The sequence below is a fragment of the Thamnophis elegans genome, chromosome 6 (genome assembly GCF_009769535.1).
Source record: "Thamnophis elegans isolate rThaEle1 chromosome 6, rThaEle1.pri, whole genome shotgun sequence".
Lineage (NCBI taxonomy): Eukaryota > Metazoa > Chordata > Lepidosauria > Squamata > Colubridae > Thamnophis > Thamnophis elegans.
In genome coordinates, this window is record NC_045546.1 from 81,736,782 (window position 1) to 81,755,325 (window position 18,544).

General features: G+C 40.7%; 1 protein-coding gene across 1 annotated transcript; it reads right to left on the bottom strand.

The window, feature by feature from the left end:
- Window positions 1–218: 218 nt before the first annotated feature.
- On the bottom strand, window positions 219–18,544 carry ZNF622 (zinc finger protein 622). The gene is made up of 7 exons (XM_032219900.1): window positions 18,260–18,544; window positions 15,114–15,728; window positions 13,210–13,461; window positions 10,115–10,277; window positions 7,094–7,206; window positions 1,686–1,829; window positions 219–501 (listed from the first exon to the last, which is right to left on the bottom strand). The coding sequence occupies exons 1-7, from the start codon at window positions 18,291–18,293 to the stop codon at window positions 371–373; spliced, it is 1,452 nt and encodes a 483-aa protein (XP_032075791.1). The 5' UTR covers window positions 18,294–18,544; the 3' UTR covers window positions 219–370.

Sequence of the window (18,544 nt, forward strand, 5' to 3'; positions counted from 1 at the left end):
TTTGAACGTTCTGTTTGCTTTCGTTTCTGAACGGACAAGGTGGGGGTCAGAACACCAACCAATATGTGAAATTGTTCACTAAACCAGAATGTGTGAAATGGTTACAGGTGTCATGCCAGAATGATGCATATTATCTGAAAGCTCCAGAGAAGAGGTACACCTTAAACCCAGCTACATAATACACATTATTGGGATGCAATACTATCACCAAATTACAATACATTTTATGCATATGCTTTATTGAGCAGGTCCGATTGACCACATCCAACTGAAATATTTGAAATAGCAGCCTAGATGCAAGCACTGGTAAGGCATCAGCCATACGTTTGCTGCATCAATACTCCAATACTGAATACTTTTTATTATGCTCTTAGAACTGGACTTGTGACCGGAAATGCATCTGCTTTGTGATGTTATTTTGCATGCTCGTTTTCAGCATCCACTTTGCTTTCATCCTTTGAAGGTACTGCATGTCACGCTCACGAGCCAGAGCTGCTCCTCCTAAGGGAGAAAGAGCCAGCATCTGAATTTCACCAAAAAGCATAATTATTTCCAAGATGAACAAAGCTGCTGAAACCTGCTACGAACTCTGCAAAGGTATACTGTGTTCTCCATAAACTCTGTCACTTTTGAAATGCAACTACTTTTGCCCTTTAAATGTTCACAAACATTTTGAAATTATCCTATTTGGAATTTGCCTATTAAGCATAATTTTTATCGTCATTGTTCTTAAAAACGAAATTGGTTGTTCTGGCCCTGCAAACTAACATAGAAATCAGTGACTATCTAGTTCAATATTCTGTTTCCAGCAATATTGATTGTACTGTATTTCTGAGAACTGAGCTATCAGTAGAATTCTGTAACATTTTTGGCAGAATAACCATGAGGGGGAGAGGATTCTACCAGCACCCAGAGTAAGTAAAGGGAAAGGTGCAAAGATAAATAAGGGAAAGCCCTCTTAGGATATAGTTTTGCTTTCATGATGCTGAATTTTCACTCTGTATATACAAATAGGGAAGAAGGGGGACAGAAGAACTGGCATATCTGTTCTTGAAAACATGACATCCAGTTTGAAGTGTGAGAGAAGCGTTCTGTCAACATCAGGGTTTAGATTTAGTTACTTACAGGAACCTTATGGTTCCACAAATTACTTCTCTGGGATACGCTTTTTATTATTTACGTATTTTTACTTGCTGTTAAGAATAATATAATAGCAGTAGACTTATATACCGCTTCATAGGCCTTTCAGGTCTCTCTAAGCGGTTTACAGAGAGTCAGCATATTGCCCCCAACAATCTGGGTCCTCTGGGTAATCTGGGTAAAAAAGCAAGCTAGAAAGACAGTGATGTAAACATACTGCTTTTATCGGTTCACCGACAAATGCGCGCTCGACAAAAGCGCGCCGACGAAACTGCAGGGAGAAAACCGCAAGTTCGAAAGCACGCCAATGAGCGCAGAAGCGCATTGACAACAGCGCGCCGACAGAAGCGCGCTCTAAATCTAACCCTAAAGGTAACCCTAAACCTAACCTTGAACCTAACCCTAATCTTTACCTTAACCGTAATCGTGCTTCTGTCGGCGCTTTTTTGTTAGCGCGCCGTCGATGTCGCAGTTTTATCGCCGCGGTTTTGTCGGCGTGCTGTTGTCGGGTGCACATTTGTTGGGTCACGCTTTTATCTGCTCACCTGAGTTGCTTGTCCAACCAAGGGCTTTATACTGCTGCAACACTCTGCCCACTGTCTGTTTGTTTCTGGAAACCACGATTGCTCGCGAAGCACCAAATCGCTGCTTGTAATATCTCATCAAGGAACGGTGACCAATCCTGGCACCTTTATAAAAAAAGAACACCAATATTCATATTAAAATAATAAAATATATGAAATACCTTTTTTGTTATAATAGGAGTATAGTGTCTCTAGCTGAGGAATATTCTCTTTCCCAAAAGCTTGTAAATGCAGAAGTAATTGGAAATTCACTGTGGAATGCTATACCCGCACAAAAAGGAAATTTGATGAGAACTGCTAGATTTCATTTCGATTCCAATTCTGAAAGCTGATCGATTCCTTTGGGATCTTTGAGCCTATAATGAGATTTGTCTTATAATTAATTTTTATGAAAGATTGTAATTGCAATAGTAAAAACTAAGTCTATAGTGAGGTTTGGAAACACAGCTCCCAGGTTTTACTGATATTAACTTTGTTTTGTTAAAAACCTGGGCTGAAATATGCAGGCACAACAGATCTTTCTGAGGAGATAAATTATAGAGAAATAACTTTGGGGCTTTGAAAAGTAGGCTACTTCATATTCTTTGTTTTAATTAAGTTATGGACCTGTGACACATTTTTGTTTAAAAAAAATAAGATTGGCTACAAGGAAATGAAAGATTCAATATTCTTCATACAGCAGTCTAATGAAAATATTCTAATATATTGTCCTGTGATAAGAAAGTAGATCTGTCAATCACTCATCCATTTTTATGTGCTCTTTGCCATTTTACAGAGAAACAAAAACTAAACATAGCTCTTTTAAAAATGTAAACACAATGTATTATTTTTCCAAAACAGTTCCAAGAGCTGAATCACACCAAAGCTTCAACATAGTCAAGATTCAATTTGATGCTGAGATTCTCTCTTCCCTTGAAGAACCAGCATATGTACGAAACTTTCTGACATGCCTCAGGGGTGCACCAAGTTTGTGCAAAACCCATTTTTTTTGGGGGGGGGGGGGCTTAATCTACTATCTAGCATGCAGGCCACAAACCATAATATATGAACTGTAAAAAAACAAACCCACTGGCATTCCAGAAAAGATAATGTACACACATATGCATGCATGCACACATGCTTGGTTAAGTTAGTTAGGTTGGAGTTTGACTGACATTTTAAAACCCTAACTTTGAAGCTATTGCATTACTCTATGTTTTCTTTCCAAAAGTTCATCAAACATTTTTCATAATCACTCCATTCATAAGTGAATGGAGGGTAATCAATTATTAATTTTTGGGATTCAGACATATCATTTATCAAGAGAAATTAATTGAAAAACCAGGGCAAGAAATCTAAGATATCCTCAGAGTGAGGTCAAATATTAACAACTTCCCTATACTGACTATCAGAATAATTTTCAAATGGATTAATAGACTCTTACCACCTTTCTCCTCTCAATGTGTCCTGTTCAACATCCATATGCACATTCCTGATTAGGGATTATTTTAGAAAGTAAAAATTTTACAGTATAAAAATTAATTGTTCAGATTTTACCACCAACGATGGAAAATTATACTTAAATGGAATGAACAAAAATATTCCTTGATTAAAACCTTTCTCTTTCCTTATTACCACGGCCCCTCCCCCTCCAAATCTCTCTCAAAATCATTTTGGGGAAACTGATATGAATTACAATTAATCTAAGACTACTACAAGCCAAAAGCAAGAAAAAGTCTTTGCATTATTAGAAAATATGTTTCCCTCCACTTTATTTCAGATAAAGTTGTTATGCATCAAATGTAATTTAAGATCAGATGAATGAATGAGTCACTGTTGGTAAATATGGCCATGCAGAGACCTGAAAGTATAGTATTCCTGCCATGTGAATATGCTAATGATTGAGAACTGTCTTTTTTTAAATAATAAAAAATCTCTAGCGATGAGAGTCAAAAGGCCTATAGCAGTATGTTCTATATCAATGTCTTAATCCTAATGCTACGATTATTTCTTATCCTACATTATTTATGTATTTAATTTTTTATGTAACACTTGCCAACGTCATAACTTCTAAATATAAAATGCAATACAATAATAAGCACTTAAAATATTTTAGAGCATATAAACTAGTAATTATGAATAACGGGGCTTTATCCAGTATAAGATTAACACAGCAGGCTGAATAAAATATATTTTCAAGAATAAAGTTCCAACTATGTATTATTTATTCCAGAGGATATGAGTAATGTTTTAAAAGAAAGATAAATCCCGGCAATAAAATGTATTCCAATAAATAATATACCATATGCTCGAAATCTCTTTTTTTTAAAGAGAACATAACCATTTATTTTATTTCATGTGTATCTTTGCTTTATCAAGGTATTTGAGATCAACTGTACCAAATGGTAATCCTATAGCTTCTTATCCCCAAAATGTTTTAAGGTAGTCGTGAATAAATAAAAGTAATAAAGCCAACATCCAATATTGTGTTATTTGATCCAGATCACTAAGTTTTGAAGTCCAAATTTTTAAAAATGTTATATAAGTCACTTCAGTTTCTGCTATTTTAAGTATAATGTTTTCCCATCCATTAACCCAATAATATGGCATCTATGTAATTCCAATTTGCTTACAGGGGCAGACCTGCTTCATGTCCTAGCAGAAGTGGGCCCTGTACATCAAATCACTGCTGCTGAATTTGTGATGTAGGAGGGGAACGATCATTTATTCTTCAGACAGCACATCGGAAGCCAAAGAAAGAATTCAGCACAAGAAAGCTCTTAGGGGTCTGTATGGAAATTATCAAGCCAAATTCTGCAAAACAATTATATTACTCTCAATATGTTCAATTGGAAGAGTTTACACAATACACTTACCATCATTCCTAGTTAAAAGTATCCAGATGCAAATCCCATCTGGTATCCTTCCCTGACCCCTACGATTAAAAAAAAAGCTGCCCATGTGTTATTCAAAAGGGTTGCATATTGCATGATTTGAAAAACTAATCAGCGAAAGGAATTTCAAATAAACAGATTCTTTTTTTTTTTTGGTAGCAAGGGCAAAGTGCCACAGGCAGATAAACATAAAAATCTCATTTAAACAGTCCAATGAAGGCTGTTTCTGAATAATCTGGGTGAAGACAGGAGCTGGCACAATGGCGTACTTATAAATTATGTTAAGGAAATCATATAGATGCGGTTAGAGTTATTTTTTCATAACACCCAGTCTTTTGCGAACATTTGGTACTTGCAAAATATTTGTTTCTATATTAATTTGCTTTGTGAGGCTGCCCAACTCATAAAGCAATCCTGAATAACTTATAATCGTACAGAAGACTGAAAGCAAAAGAGTTAGACAAAAACCATAGCAAACGTGGATATAAAGTACCAGGTACACCCACATCACACCTATCCTCCGCGAGCTGCACTGGCTACCCCTTAGTCTCCGGATCCGCTTCAAGGTGCTGGTTGCTACCTATAAAGCCCTTCATGGCATCGGACCTGGGTACCTGAGAGACCGCCTCCTGCCGATCACCTCCCATAGACCGATTAGATCACACAGGTTAGGTCTCCTCTGGATTCCATCCACCAGCCAATGTCGGCTGGCGACTCCCCGGGGGAGAGCCTTCTCTGTCGCAGCTCCAGCCCTCTGGAACGATCTCCCCGTGGAGATCCAGACCCTTACTACCTTCCCGGCCTTCCGCAAAGCCGTTAAGTCCTGGCTGCTCCAGCAGGCCGGGGGGCTTTCAAAATACCCAGCCCCTCGGAAACCCCTTGTGACTGTTGTGTTTTTTAATATGTTGTTTTGTGTATTACCCCCCTTCCCTTGTTTTATTGTAAGCCGCCCGGAGTCCTTCGGGAGTGGGCGGCATACAAGATCAATAAAACTAAAACTAAAGAACAGAATGAATTAAAAGGAAACAAACGGGCCCAAAACTGTACAGTCCATGCAAAAAACTTTTAATTCTAAATGGGTTCATTCAATGCCTGAGCAAAGAACCAGGGCTTATGGAAGACCAGCAGGGTCTGAGCCATCCAAACCTCAGAGGGAATAATGTTCCATAGGGCAGGTAAAAGCAAAGGTACATCTCTGTCCACTCCCCCCCATAGGAGGTTTGGTTTTTAAAACAAGGAGCCCGTAGCACACTCATCCTGCAGGGTCTTATGGGACAGAGACAACTGAAGGCAATTTAACTCTCTTTTATTTAAAACTTTTTTTTTATAAGTGCTAGTATATCAAACTCTGGGCAGCAATATTAATCATTCAGTGCCTTAAAGAGACATTATAGGTGATAATCAGCACACCAAATTAAATCCAGAAAACTATAGGGAGTTCACCCAGCTCAGAGCTCTGGTGTTCACGGATGTACCAAGGCATGTCTTTTATTTATTTGTGCCACCCTATTCCGAACTAGTAAGAGCTTTTGGGTAGTTTCCAGGACAGTCCCACGTGAAGTGCATTACAAATATTCAAATCAGATTCCTACATCTAAAAGAGAAGTGATGTAATGACCACTGCATGAAAAGTAGAACCCAATTTTCTTTCAATATTTAACCTAAGGCAATGCAGACAGATTTCCCTAGACAGTCTCCCACTAAAGCACTGACCAGATCCAGATATGATTAGTTGTTGCATTAGATATCAGTCTACATGCTGGATCACATTTGAAAAAAAAAACCCAGCATTTTAAAGTCCACTGAAATCAACAAGGCCTTTTTTTAATTGTCTGTGATATTTATGGATTACAATTCCTGGCGCTTAGGAATTCCTGATATTCACTCAGTTGATCTTTTATTTACAGGAGACACTTTTTCGTAATAAAGACAATGCAAACATCTTTATCAATATCCATTTTTGTGAGATAATTAGTGTAAAAATAAAAACGCCAGTTATGGGTTGGATACTGGCAGAAAAATTATCCTTTGGTCTTTCAGTTAGAAGCCTAGAGAAAATTGAGATCTGTTTGAGAGAGCCCCTTGGAAAAGGGGACTGGCCAGCAACTCTTTTGTAAGAGTAATATTATTCTGGACTCATTTCTCCATTCCCTCATTCTCAATCTTACCAGCCTTAAGATATGTGCATTTGAACGTCTAGCATTCCTAAGCCCATAACCTTGTTCTAAACTATGTATTTGTAAATATTCCATATTTGCTATTCAGTGAAGAAAGGTAGCATTCCTTTCATTAGAGAGAATGAGACTCCCAGATTTTGCTTGAATGTGCAAAAATGAAACTTAGACCCATCAAAATGTGTAAAAGGGAAACTTAATTGAATAATCTAGTATTCCTGCACCACCCCATCCCAGAGTAGCAGCTGCATCCTTCTAAATTGCAATAACAGAAAGCTAGCATAGCAAGACAATCGTGGCTAATTTCCATAGTGTCGCGTACCTGAAGGTAAAATCAGCTCCATAGTTTCATCATCGTAGTCCAATTTCTTTTCTGATGGCATTTGTTCGGGCATCTCTACATCCTCCCCTTCTTGGTAATCAGGATAACTGCTCCTATAAAAGGAAAGGGCCAACATTTTGCCTTGAAAAATGATAAGAGATTGGCTGGGGGAAAAAAATAGCTGTTAAAATAGCTGAGTCTGAAAATGAAAATCTTGTGCTGCTGAGAAATATAACTGTGGGAGCTTTGAGGCCAAGGAGAAAAACAGTTTACTTAAGATGAAAAAAAAATGTATATCTGTCCTAATCCTACTTCCCTGGAGAATCATGCATTCAATTAAGGACCAATTTTCCTTCCTCTTCTCACGGAGTTGTTTCCAGCCTATTGCCCATAAAGCTGCACTATAGCTGATAGTTATATGAATCTTGACCATTAAAATTAGAGCCTTACTATCTCTTTTCCTTGCACCATGTATTTTATCATGGTGAGACTAAGATCTATTTATTTTTATCCCACCTTTATTATTTTTATAATTTAAGACGGTGAACATATCTAGGAATTATTAGAAATGGAGCTTAAAAGAAAGTAGCCAATGTTTTCATTTATGGTATGGCCGGAGCTGAATAATATATATTGATCTGGTCAAGGTATTTATAAAAGTAAAAAATACAGCTGGAAAAGTACAAAACAATTCAATCAAAACAACTTATCAGTTAGACACCCACCTAACAAAGAAAAGGCTAGAAGAGTTAAGATTTTTAGCCTAGAAAAATGCATATAAAGGGCAACATGATCAAGGTTTATAGAATTATATATGGCCAGGATGGCGAACTTATGGCAGACATTGTCAGCGAGGCGTTGCCCTGACTTTAGCCTTTTTTTGAGGCCATTTTTCGCCCTCCCCAGGCTCCAGAGGTTTTATAGGAGCCTGGGGAGGGCGAAAACCTCCCCCGCCCCTCAGGAGGCCCTCCGGTGACTTCAGGGGTTTCCCTGAAGCCTTCGGAGCACAAAAAACTGGCTGTACGGGCAAACAGGAAGTTCAGGAATGGACTTCCGGTTTGCTCGTAGGGCCGGTTTAAGCCCTCCGGAGTCTTCAGGGGCCTTCCGGAGGCTTCCCGGAAGGCTCCAGATGACAAAAAACGACTCTACTCTGGTTTGCTCGTCGGGTCGTTTTTCGTCTTCCGGAGCCTTCTGGGAAGCCTCCGGAAGGCCCATGAAAACTCCGGAGGGCTTAAACCAGCCCTATGAGCAAACCGGAAGTCTGTTGCTGAACTTCTGGTTTGCCTGCTTTTTTGCGCTCTGGAGGGCCTCCAGAGGGGGGGGGGGGGGGAGGCTGTTTTCGCCAGGCTCCTATAAAACCTCTGGTGCTTGGGGAGGGTGAAAAAAGCATGCAAAAAATGGGGGGGGCACATCTGTCATGCGCACTGGGGGCCGTGCATTGCATTATGGGTGTGGCACGCCCACACATGACCCCCCTGCGCTCCCCCCGCTTTTGACACGCGAGCCAAAAAAGGTTTGCCATCGCTGATATATGGCATGCAAAACTGGCTCAAGATAAGATTTTTTTTCCTTGTTGTAAGCAGCAGGACCTGGGGTTCCCTTAAGCCACTGGAGAAATGGTTATTCGATAAAATTGATCAGAAGGAAATTTAGAACAGACCAAACAAAAAACTTCTTTATATGGCTCAGATCAGGAATTATTTCCATTTAATATTGATCTGTGAGCCACTGCTTCCAACTAATGAACAGAGTATTCCGTAATTGCTAGTGATTTTTTTAGAAATAGATTGCTAGTGATTTTTTTTAAAATCAGATGATTCAAATGTAATAGTTCTAGAAAAAATAATTCCTGGAACAGCAATAGCTAGTAACTCTAAAAGAAAGTAAGTGTACAGATGCAATAAAAGGCACTTTAGAGAAGGCTTTTTTCTGCTATGGCTCCCGCCTTTTGGAACAACATGCCTCTCAAAGAGAGATCTGCCCCCATCCTCCTGGTCTTCTAGAAGAGCTTCAAAACATGCTCTGCTGATTGTCCCAGGGCCTTCCATGTTGGAGGTAGTTAGTGGATTAGGAAGATCCCACCTCCACTCTGTAGTATTCTGGTTTTTAACTTATTTAACTTCTGTCCATTTTAAAATTTGATGTGTTAATGTTTTCTGTCTTTGTTTTTATGAGGTTGATAAACTGCCCAGAGCCACTTAGCAGTGAGATGGGAGGAATAAATAAAATAAAATCACACTGGCAAGATTACATGTAGATAATGTGCAACCTAGCTCTCACCTCAGTGACTTGGCATTTTATATTTAGGGAATTAATGTGGGCTCTTCCAATTTAATCTAAAAGAGTACAATTGTAGCAAGACTGGATAACGTGCTATTCTAGCCTTGTTCAAATCATATTGCATCCATATTGTGGGGCAAAAGAACAAGGACCTTGTAGAATACAGATTTAATGAATGTATTTTAATCAGGGACATGATGTTCCTTTAATAACGTATTTCCTTTCTATCAAGTAAGTTATCAGCATATTGTTCAATATATTTATAATTCACGTAAAGAAGAAATGTACATCCCACCTGACTTCTCAAAAGACAAGACAGATTGAAGACGCGTTTCAAAAGGCCAGTGCAAATGCTGTCCTACTGAATTTGTTGCGTCTGCAGTGATTATATCTAGACAACTCTAGGAAATAGAAGGCAGAGCAATCACAGACACCGATAGGACTGCAGCTCAATTCTCCTAGAGTCAAGGCAGAGTTGTAAGCAAAAAGGGGCACATTACCTTGAACAGCTTTGTTGCGGGTCCATTGGTAAAAAGGTTACCGTATGTTCCTCGTGATTCCCAAGTGACTGTTTGTTACGGAACAGTAGCACTAACTCAGAACATAGCCTTATGAAATTTTGGTCTTCTATAAGCAGATTCATCTCATACACCACCCCAAACCCAAGACTTTGTGCCATTGCTGTCAGATTGTTACCGAAGCCAAACATTCCATGTTTTTCACCAACAATGCAACTGTTACCTGAAATCATAGAAGTCTGCAAATTCCAAAGCAGCGTCTCCCTCAATGAAGAGCTTGCAATGGCTTTTGTCATTCATATGTGCCTGTACAGCTTTAGTTGTGTAGAAGGACTTCCCTTTCTCATTGCACCATAGACAGATCTTCCCAACCCCAATCTTCTCTCCTAAGCATTGGAAGAAAAGAGACAAGAATTGACCTTTGATCTTACATGACTTCAAAATATTAACTGCATCCTAGCATTTAGGATCAAACGACTTTCTGTTCTCTCCACTACTGTCAAGAATCACAATTCAGATTTTCCACTGGCCCTGCACCCCGCCTTCTTTTACACATCAAGGAACTACCCCAGCATTTTTTGACAAAACAGTCGATTGGTACTCAGAGTAGCCATTCTACCAATGGCCTCATTGTTAACTATTAGAAATCTATTTATCATTTAAAAAGTTGCCTATGACAACAAAGGCAACTATAAACAAGTACAGGTAGTCCTCAACAAATAACCACAATTAAGCCTAAAATTTATATTGCCAAGTGAGAAATTTGTTAAGTGAGTTTTGCCTGATTTTAAGACTTTTCTTGCAACAGTGGTTAAGTGAATCACTGCAGTCACATTTTTCAGTGACGTTGTAACATCCAACGGTCACCAAGTGAATTGTTGGGCATTAAGGAGTACCTGTAAAATAAGGATGAAATGACCTATGTTCCAAACTTGGCCAAGTCTCAGTCAAGGTTCCTTGTCCAGAAAAGGAGTGGGCATAATAGAATGTATCTACAGCGTTTAAAGAAAATATATACAAGATGGTTTATAGATGGCATTTTCCCCTAACGAGGTTAGCCAAAATGTTTCCTGGGTTATCTCCACTGTGTTGGAAATGTGGAAGAAGGGATGGCACATTCTACCATATTTGGTGGTCCTGTATTGAGGCCACGAAATACTGGAGAAGGATTCAAAACTGGCTAAAAGAGGTTACCGGGGCAAACATGGAATGGAAACCCGAGACTTTTTTACTAAGCATAAAACCAGAAAACATGAGTAAATCTATATGGCATTTGAGCCTACATATAATTGTGGCCGCAAGAATAACCTATGCACAATTTTGGAAATCTACTACCATACCATCCGAAGATGCCATAATTAAAAAGATTTGTGAGTGTGCAGAAATGGACAGAATGACGGGTTGGCTGAGGGACAAAGGAGAAACGGAACATTATCTTAGCTGGAACCTATGGTATATGTGGGCGACAAGGAGAACAGCAGGGACTTAAAACTGGGAAAGTTAAATAGCAGCTGTTAACAATGGGAACTAAAAGTGAACATGGGGATTGTAAGAGATCCCTGAATTTTGTAACGAGAAGATGCTGGTTAGAGACTAAACAATGAGAAAGAAAAAAGAATGTTGGGCTATGAATGATTGTCACCGGAAGGGGGGCGGGGGAGGAGGGGAGGGTTTGTATGTTTAATTGTATTTGTATGTCATTAAAAAAATGTATAACCAATAAAGATAATTAAAAAAAAATAGAATGTATTGCAAAAGTAACTTCCATTTCCCATGATTAACATTATTTTCAAGGTAAGCTATTCAGATGAACGTGAGAGCTTACTAGAACCTCTGATGCAGGTCCATTTCACCAGTGAGAGAAACAGATATACCGTATATACTCGAGTATAGGCCGACCCGAATATAAGCCGAGGCACCTAATTTTACCACAAAAAACTGGAAAAGTTATTGACTCGAGTATAAGCCTAGGGTGGGAAATGCAGCAGCTACCGGTAAATTTCAAAAATAAAAATAGATACCAATAATGTTTTTGAATATTTATTTGAAAGAAAAACAGTAAACTAGCGGTGTATTCAATGAAATACTTCACTCACCTCATGATGCTGATGTCCCGCTGTGATGATGATGTCCCGTGCAGCCGCGGGAGCGATGTTCCGCCTCCTATGACACACGGCACAGTGATTCCTATCATTGGATCACTGTACCAGAGGAGGTGGGACATCGCTATGTGGCTGCTTGCCATAACAAGGAGGAGGTGGGACATCGTTGCAGAGCGGCAGGAGGGGGAGGAAGGGGAATCGTAAGACAGCCCTGCATTACATTAGAACGTGAGGAGGGGGGATGGTGCAGTGCGCGCTGCGTGGCAAACTGACACAGAGGGAGGGGAAACTCACAGGGGCACTGGGCCATTCACGAGTGTCACCCAGCGGCATGGCCCCGCCCCTTTTTCTCCTCCATTTCGGGCAAATTTTTCACTGACTCGAGTATAAGCCGAGGCGGCTTTTTTCAGCCCAAAAAGTGGGCTGAAAAACTAGGCTTATACTTGAGTATATACAGTAATTGAGGCATAACCAGTATCTATCTATACATTATACAGGTAGTCCTTGGGTTAGAATAGTCTTTGCTAAGTAATGCGGTCAATGTCATGAGACTGGGTCATTCTGGCAGTCCTGGTTGCCATAATCAAGTGAGGACGTCATGTGATCACAACTTCTGACTTCCTGCCAGCTTCCCCACTGATTCCGTTTGTAGGAAGCCAACAGGAATATTGGAAATTGTGACCATGTGACCATAGGGGTTCTGCAACAGCCGGAACTACAAGAACAGGTTGGAGGTACCATTCGTTCAGCTCTGCGGTAACTTTTATGATTGCTGAGTTATTGGTGGTAACCCAAGATCTACCTGCACATACAATTTACAAAACTTATAGGTATACTCTCCAATGTTGTGTGTGCTCAACCTTACTCTGATGTAAGATCAAGTTTATTAAACAGCATTAAATTCTAGGAGAAAAGCCAATAGTGTACATCTATATAGAATAGTCTTTATTTCTAGAGGTCAACTTCTGTCCAACAGGATGACATTTTATCCTATTTGATATACTTTTAAGATGTCATCCACACCAACCCTAATATAGCTAATGTTAAAAAGGCCATCTACTTTAAGAAAATTTGATTTTTAAAAGAAACTGCCATATTAATTAATCAGTTATATGTAAGGAGAGTGAAACACTGAGAGAAATAACATGTACATCTTTCTTAAAAATCAGCGACAATGTTTATGTATTTGTAAGGGAGAAAGCTCTGACAGACTTACCCAAATACTTGATCAACCCTCTGAAGTCTACAAGGTATTCTATGTCTGGAATAAAAAAACTATGGTCTTTTGTCATGTGGGCCACATTCTTCATGAAACAACTTGAATGGTGAGAACAGAATAAGCAGTCTGTTATAGGAATTGCATCAGGTTCAGCCCCATCATTCCCAGGTACACGGCTTTCCACTTCATCTGGATTTCCTTCTACCTCTTCTTCAGACTCTTCACCTGAGTCCATATCCTCCCAACCTTCTACAAGAAATCAGAACAAAACCTTAAGGGGGTTTAATTGCATTAAGGTGATGCATGTCAACAATTTAATGCAGCAGCCATGCTACAAGATCTTACCATTAAGGATAATGTTGTTAACTGTTTTAATTTTGTTAAGAAAATGAATTTTTCAAAATCACTTGAAAATTTTTGACACCAATTCCAATGTTTGACTTTAACCTTCAAGCTGCCCAGTCCCTTACTAGCTCTTCTCCTAAGATAATACATAAGTTTGAGTGCTTTGGAAAAATACATTCTAGTAGGACAGTGCCTTGAAAATAATTGAGGGGAAATATTTTTTACAGGACATGTTGACAACTGTTTAAAGCAGCCATAATTTAACCAGAAGCGTGTAGCTATTCTCTGCAGCTATCACATGTTCCTGAAAAATAACATAGTTGTTTTAAAGACTGGAAGACAGGTGCCACATCTGTGAGCTCCAAAAGGTTCCGCTATACAGATAAATTTGATTTATAAATTTGATTTCCAAGAAATATGAGATTCAGGGCAGTATAGCAGTAGTTACTTTGTGAATATTTTACAATGGGTCAAAAGTCACTCATAAATTATATATCAACCAGCTAGCAGAGGACGTGAAGCAATTTTGGCCCAATGAAAAAAAGATTTCAGCCAAAATTACATATATTGATTCAACCTTAACATAATGTAAAATTAAATCTAATTCTGAAGCAAAGCACTTCTTCAGAATTATATACAATTTAGAGGACATGACAGGAAATATTTCTTAAGGTAGAAGCAAAATAAAAGCCTTTTAAAACACTTTGTCTTCTTTTTTACGGTACTTTGTATATTCTAATTTTGTTTTTTGTTTTTTTAAAAATACAGGCCAATTATATGACATCATTCTTTTAATTAATATGCTTTCAATGCAGCACAATCTGATGTCTGTTTATCCAAGATAAAGGCCTATTGTTCAATAAGGATTATTCCATAGCATATTCTATTCCATAACCCAAATATCTGCTTAGATACTGCAGCCTAGTGTAACTAGAACAGTGATGGAAAACCTTTTCGGCACCCAGTGTCCAAACTGGAGATCCCAAACCCAGAGACCAGGTGGCCGGTGCGTATGCGCGCACCGGCCACCTGGTGTTCGGATTTCTGGCATGTTCATGCGCACTGGTCAGTTGGTCTTCGGGTTTCCAGCGCTATGACCCGGAAACCAGAAGAGCAGCTGGCGACGGCGCGTGTGCCCACAGAGAGGGCTCTGCGTGCCACCTCTGACATGTGTGGCATAGGTTTGCCACCACAGATCTAGAAGATGTAAACCTGCTTTCAAAGTTTGAAACTGAACATTATACGGGGCTTCCTCCCAGATTCAAGATCCACATTTTAGTTTTTAACTTTAAAGAGCCGAGGTGGCGCAGTGGTTAGGGTGCAGTACTGCAGGCCACTTCAGCTGACTGCTATCTGCAGTTCAGCGGTTCAAATCTCACCGGCTCAAGGTTGACTCAGCCTTCCATCCTTCCGAGGTGGGTGAAATGAGGACCCAGATTGTTGGGGGCAATATGCTGACTCTGTAAACCGCTTAGAGAGGGCTGAAAGCCCTATGAAGCGGTATATAAGTCTAACTGCTATTGCTAACTTTTAGTTTAGACTGCTTTTGCCGTTACCTTCCTCCATATCTTCCTCCTTTTCTTCATCATCAGCCTGCTCTTGTGTCAGCTTCTTAGCCTGTTGCTCAAACCAGTGTAATCGAGGTGGCCTTTCCATGTGCTCTTTTCTCTGAAGCGAACTGCTGCTTTCTTCCACGAGAGACGAACCAACGGCATCTGCAGACAGGGCAATCTTCTTTGGAGACGAGGATGGCTGAGCTTTGACGGCTTGCTGGATAGCAGTATTCATAGCATCTTTGTCAACGTTCTCTTGAGCAAGGCCCTTCTCTAAATTCTTCTCATTCAAGAGCTCCACTTTCTTGCTGACAGCTTGGACCGCTTTCTTCTCAAGCTCCAAATGTTTCCTGGATTTCAGGTGGTTCTCATACGCGTTGAAGTTGGAAAATCTCTTGCTGCAAGCCACACAATAAGTTGCAGTGGCCTTGTTCTGTTCTTCCAGTCCTGCTCTTTGGGCGAGTACTCTCTCTTGAAAGTTCTCAGCAGTGACAGGAGGCATCTCAGCGACTTTTCTCTTTAAGTTATACCTGTGCCAGTCAGTCTTATAGTGGGCTCGCTGAACATCTGCATCCTTGATAGTTACTCGGCAAGTGATGCAGGTGTATGATGCTGGAGCTGGGAAGAAAGGAAACAAGTAAATACACAAGAGAGGTTGAACCGAAAGAAATTTAGCTTAATCAGTTTGCTTAGATATAATTCTATTTCAGACATTCCCATCCTGGCTCCCTCCAGAACTACAACTGCCATAATTTAATCAGCATACCTGACAATAGGAATGATAGTCTAATGTTCCTGGAAGTCAAAGTTATCTTATTTTAAGAAGTCAGGGGATAGATATTTTATATGTCAAGATAGCAATAGCAGTTAGACTTATATACCGCTTCATAGGGCTTTCAGCCCTCTCTAAGCGGTTTACAGAGTCAGCATATTGCCCCCACAGTCTGGGTCCTCATTTCACCCACCTCGGAAGGATGGAAGGCTGAGTCAACCTTGAGCCGGTGAGATTAGAACCGCTGAACTGCAGATAACAGTCAGCTGAAGTGGCCTGCAGTACTGCACCCTAACCACTGCGCCACCTCGGCTTCTTTTCTAAGAAGTTTTCTTATTGTTCCAGGTCATAGATGTTAATTTAAATTTAAGAATATGACAGAATTTGTTCAAGAATTCTTGAACGTCACAGATTTGGGGAAAACAAACAATATAAAATACATATATCCGCCAATTTTTTTTTTAAAAAAACTATCAATAGAAATAACCTGTTCTGCTCTCTTTCTTTGGGCTAGAGAAATCAAAGTTACTGCCAACTCTTGGCAAGACTGCAGCTGGATGGCAAATCGTATTATACCTCATAGTTCAAAGGTTACATTTCTCCTCTCGGCATTCAGAAGATTACAGGTAGTCCTCTACTTGCAACAGTTCACATAGTGACCATTTAAAGTTACAACAGTACTGGAAAAAGTGACTTGCGACCTCTGTTCACGTTTACAATCAATCATTGCAAGCATTCCCAGGGTCACATGATCAAAATCCAGATGTTTGGCAAGTGACCCATTTTTACGATAGTTGCAGTGTTCTGAGGTCATGTGATCCCCTTTGGGGACCTTCTGGCAAGCCAAATAAATGGGGAATCCAGATTTACATAACAACCAAGGGATTCACATAGGAACTGTGGCAAGGAAGTTGTAAAACAGGACAAAACTCACTTAACAAATGTCTCCCATAGCAACAGAAATACAGGACTCCAGGCAGTGGTGGGTTTCAAAAATTGTTTGAACCTACTCTGTGGGTCTGGCCTCCTTTGTGGGAGTGGCTTTGCCACCCATGTGACCAGATGGGAGTGGCTTCCCGCCCATGTGACCGCATATGAAATTATGAATTAGTACTTCGGTTGGTCCAAGTAGCTATTCAGAAACTCTGGCATTGAAGCATGCAAGTCTTAAAGCTGTCAAGTTACAAAATCCTTGCACCCCTAACCCTTTAGAAAAAAAAACTAGGGGTCTTCAAACCTGATAGCTTTAAGACTTGTGGACTTCAACTCCCAGAATTCCTCCTCCAGTCACGTTGGCTCAGGAACTCTGGCATGGAAGCATGCAAGTCTTAAAGCTGTCAAGTTACAAAATCCTTGCACCCCTAACCCTTTAGCAGTGGTGGGTTTCAAAAATTTTTGGAACCTCTTCTGTAGGTGTGGCCTGCTTTCCGGATCCACTGGTGGAACCTCTGCTAACCAGTCCGGTAGATTTGATGAACCGGTTCTACCGAATAGGTGCGAACTGGTAGAAACCCACCTCTGATTCCAGGGTAGTCATAAGTGGAGGACTACCTGTATAAGGTACAAAGGTTAGTATCCCCAGTAATAAATACAAAGGGGTATGGCAGAGGAGCTGCTTTCAAGCCTTTGGAAAATATATCCAATACAACTTCTGTGGTTGTGTTTGAGAGTGAGTGAGTGAGAGAGGAATCCAACTTCTCTGTGTCCGTGTGTCTGTTTGAGAGAGGGGGGAGGGAGGGAGGAAGGAGGAGGAGGAAGAAGAAAAAGAAAAAAGGAAACTTATTTAGCAAAGGAGAAAAACAAATGCTGTCGCTTTAAATCGGAACTGAGCATGCCTGGCTGTGGAATTCTGGGAGTTGAAGTCCACAAGTCTAAAAAAATTGCTGCCTCACCAGCCATAAACCTCACCGCACGTCCCTGGATTTTGCATTCATTTCTTATGTATACATGTGTATGCCTGCTTATACTTTTATGTTTATATGTTATATTCATACTTATACTTGTTTTCTCATACAAACTAAAATAAATAAAACCTCTAAATCCGCCCTGCAAAGAAAGGGGCCTTTAGATAGCCTGTCCACGTCAGGCGCCTCTTGCAACGGCCTGGCCGTGCTTTAAAGCAGGCCTCTCCAACCTTGGCCTGGTGGACTTCAAGTCCCAGAATTCCTGGCTGGGGAATTCCTCGCTGGGGAATTCTGGGAGTTGAAGTCCTCCAGGCTTAAAGTTGCCAAGGTTGGAGAGGCCTGCTTTAAAGGGATCGCGATCGAAGGGACCGATGAAGGCCCCGAGCGGAGGACGAGGAGGAGGAGGAGGAAAGGCCCGCCGGACGCTCCAGCAGCATCCGTGACGTGAGGCCGACCCGCGCGCCTTGGCCTACCTGGCGCTCCGAGGGAAGCCGACGCGTCGCTCATCACCAAAGCTCCGCCGGGAAGGCCCCTTGGCCACCTTGTGGCCTATGAGAGGCTCAAAGCCAAAGCCGGAGAAGGCCTGAGAGGAAACGACGGGGCCCCAACTGCAAGGAGGCCGCTCGGTTTGGGCTCGACGTGCCCCGCGCGCTGCTTCGACCGTTAGTGGGGTTCGTGGGATTTAAACGGCAACGGCTCTTCCTTGTGTAACGGCTCTCTTCTCGCTTCCGGGTTAGAGGAGCAGAGGGGGCCGAATC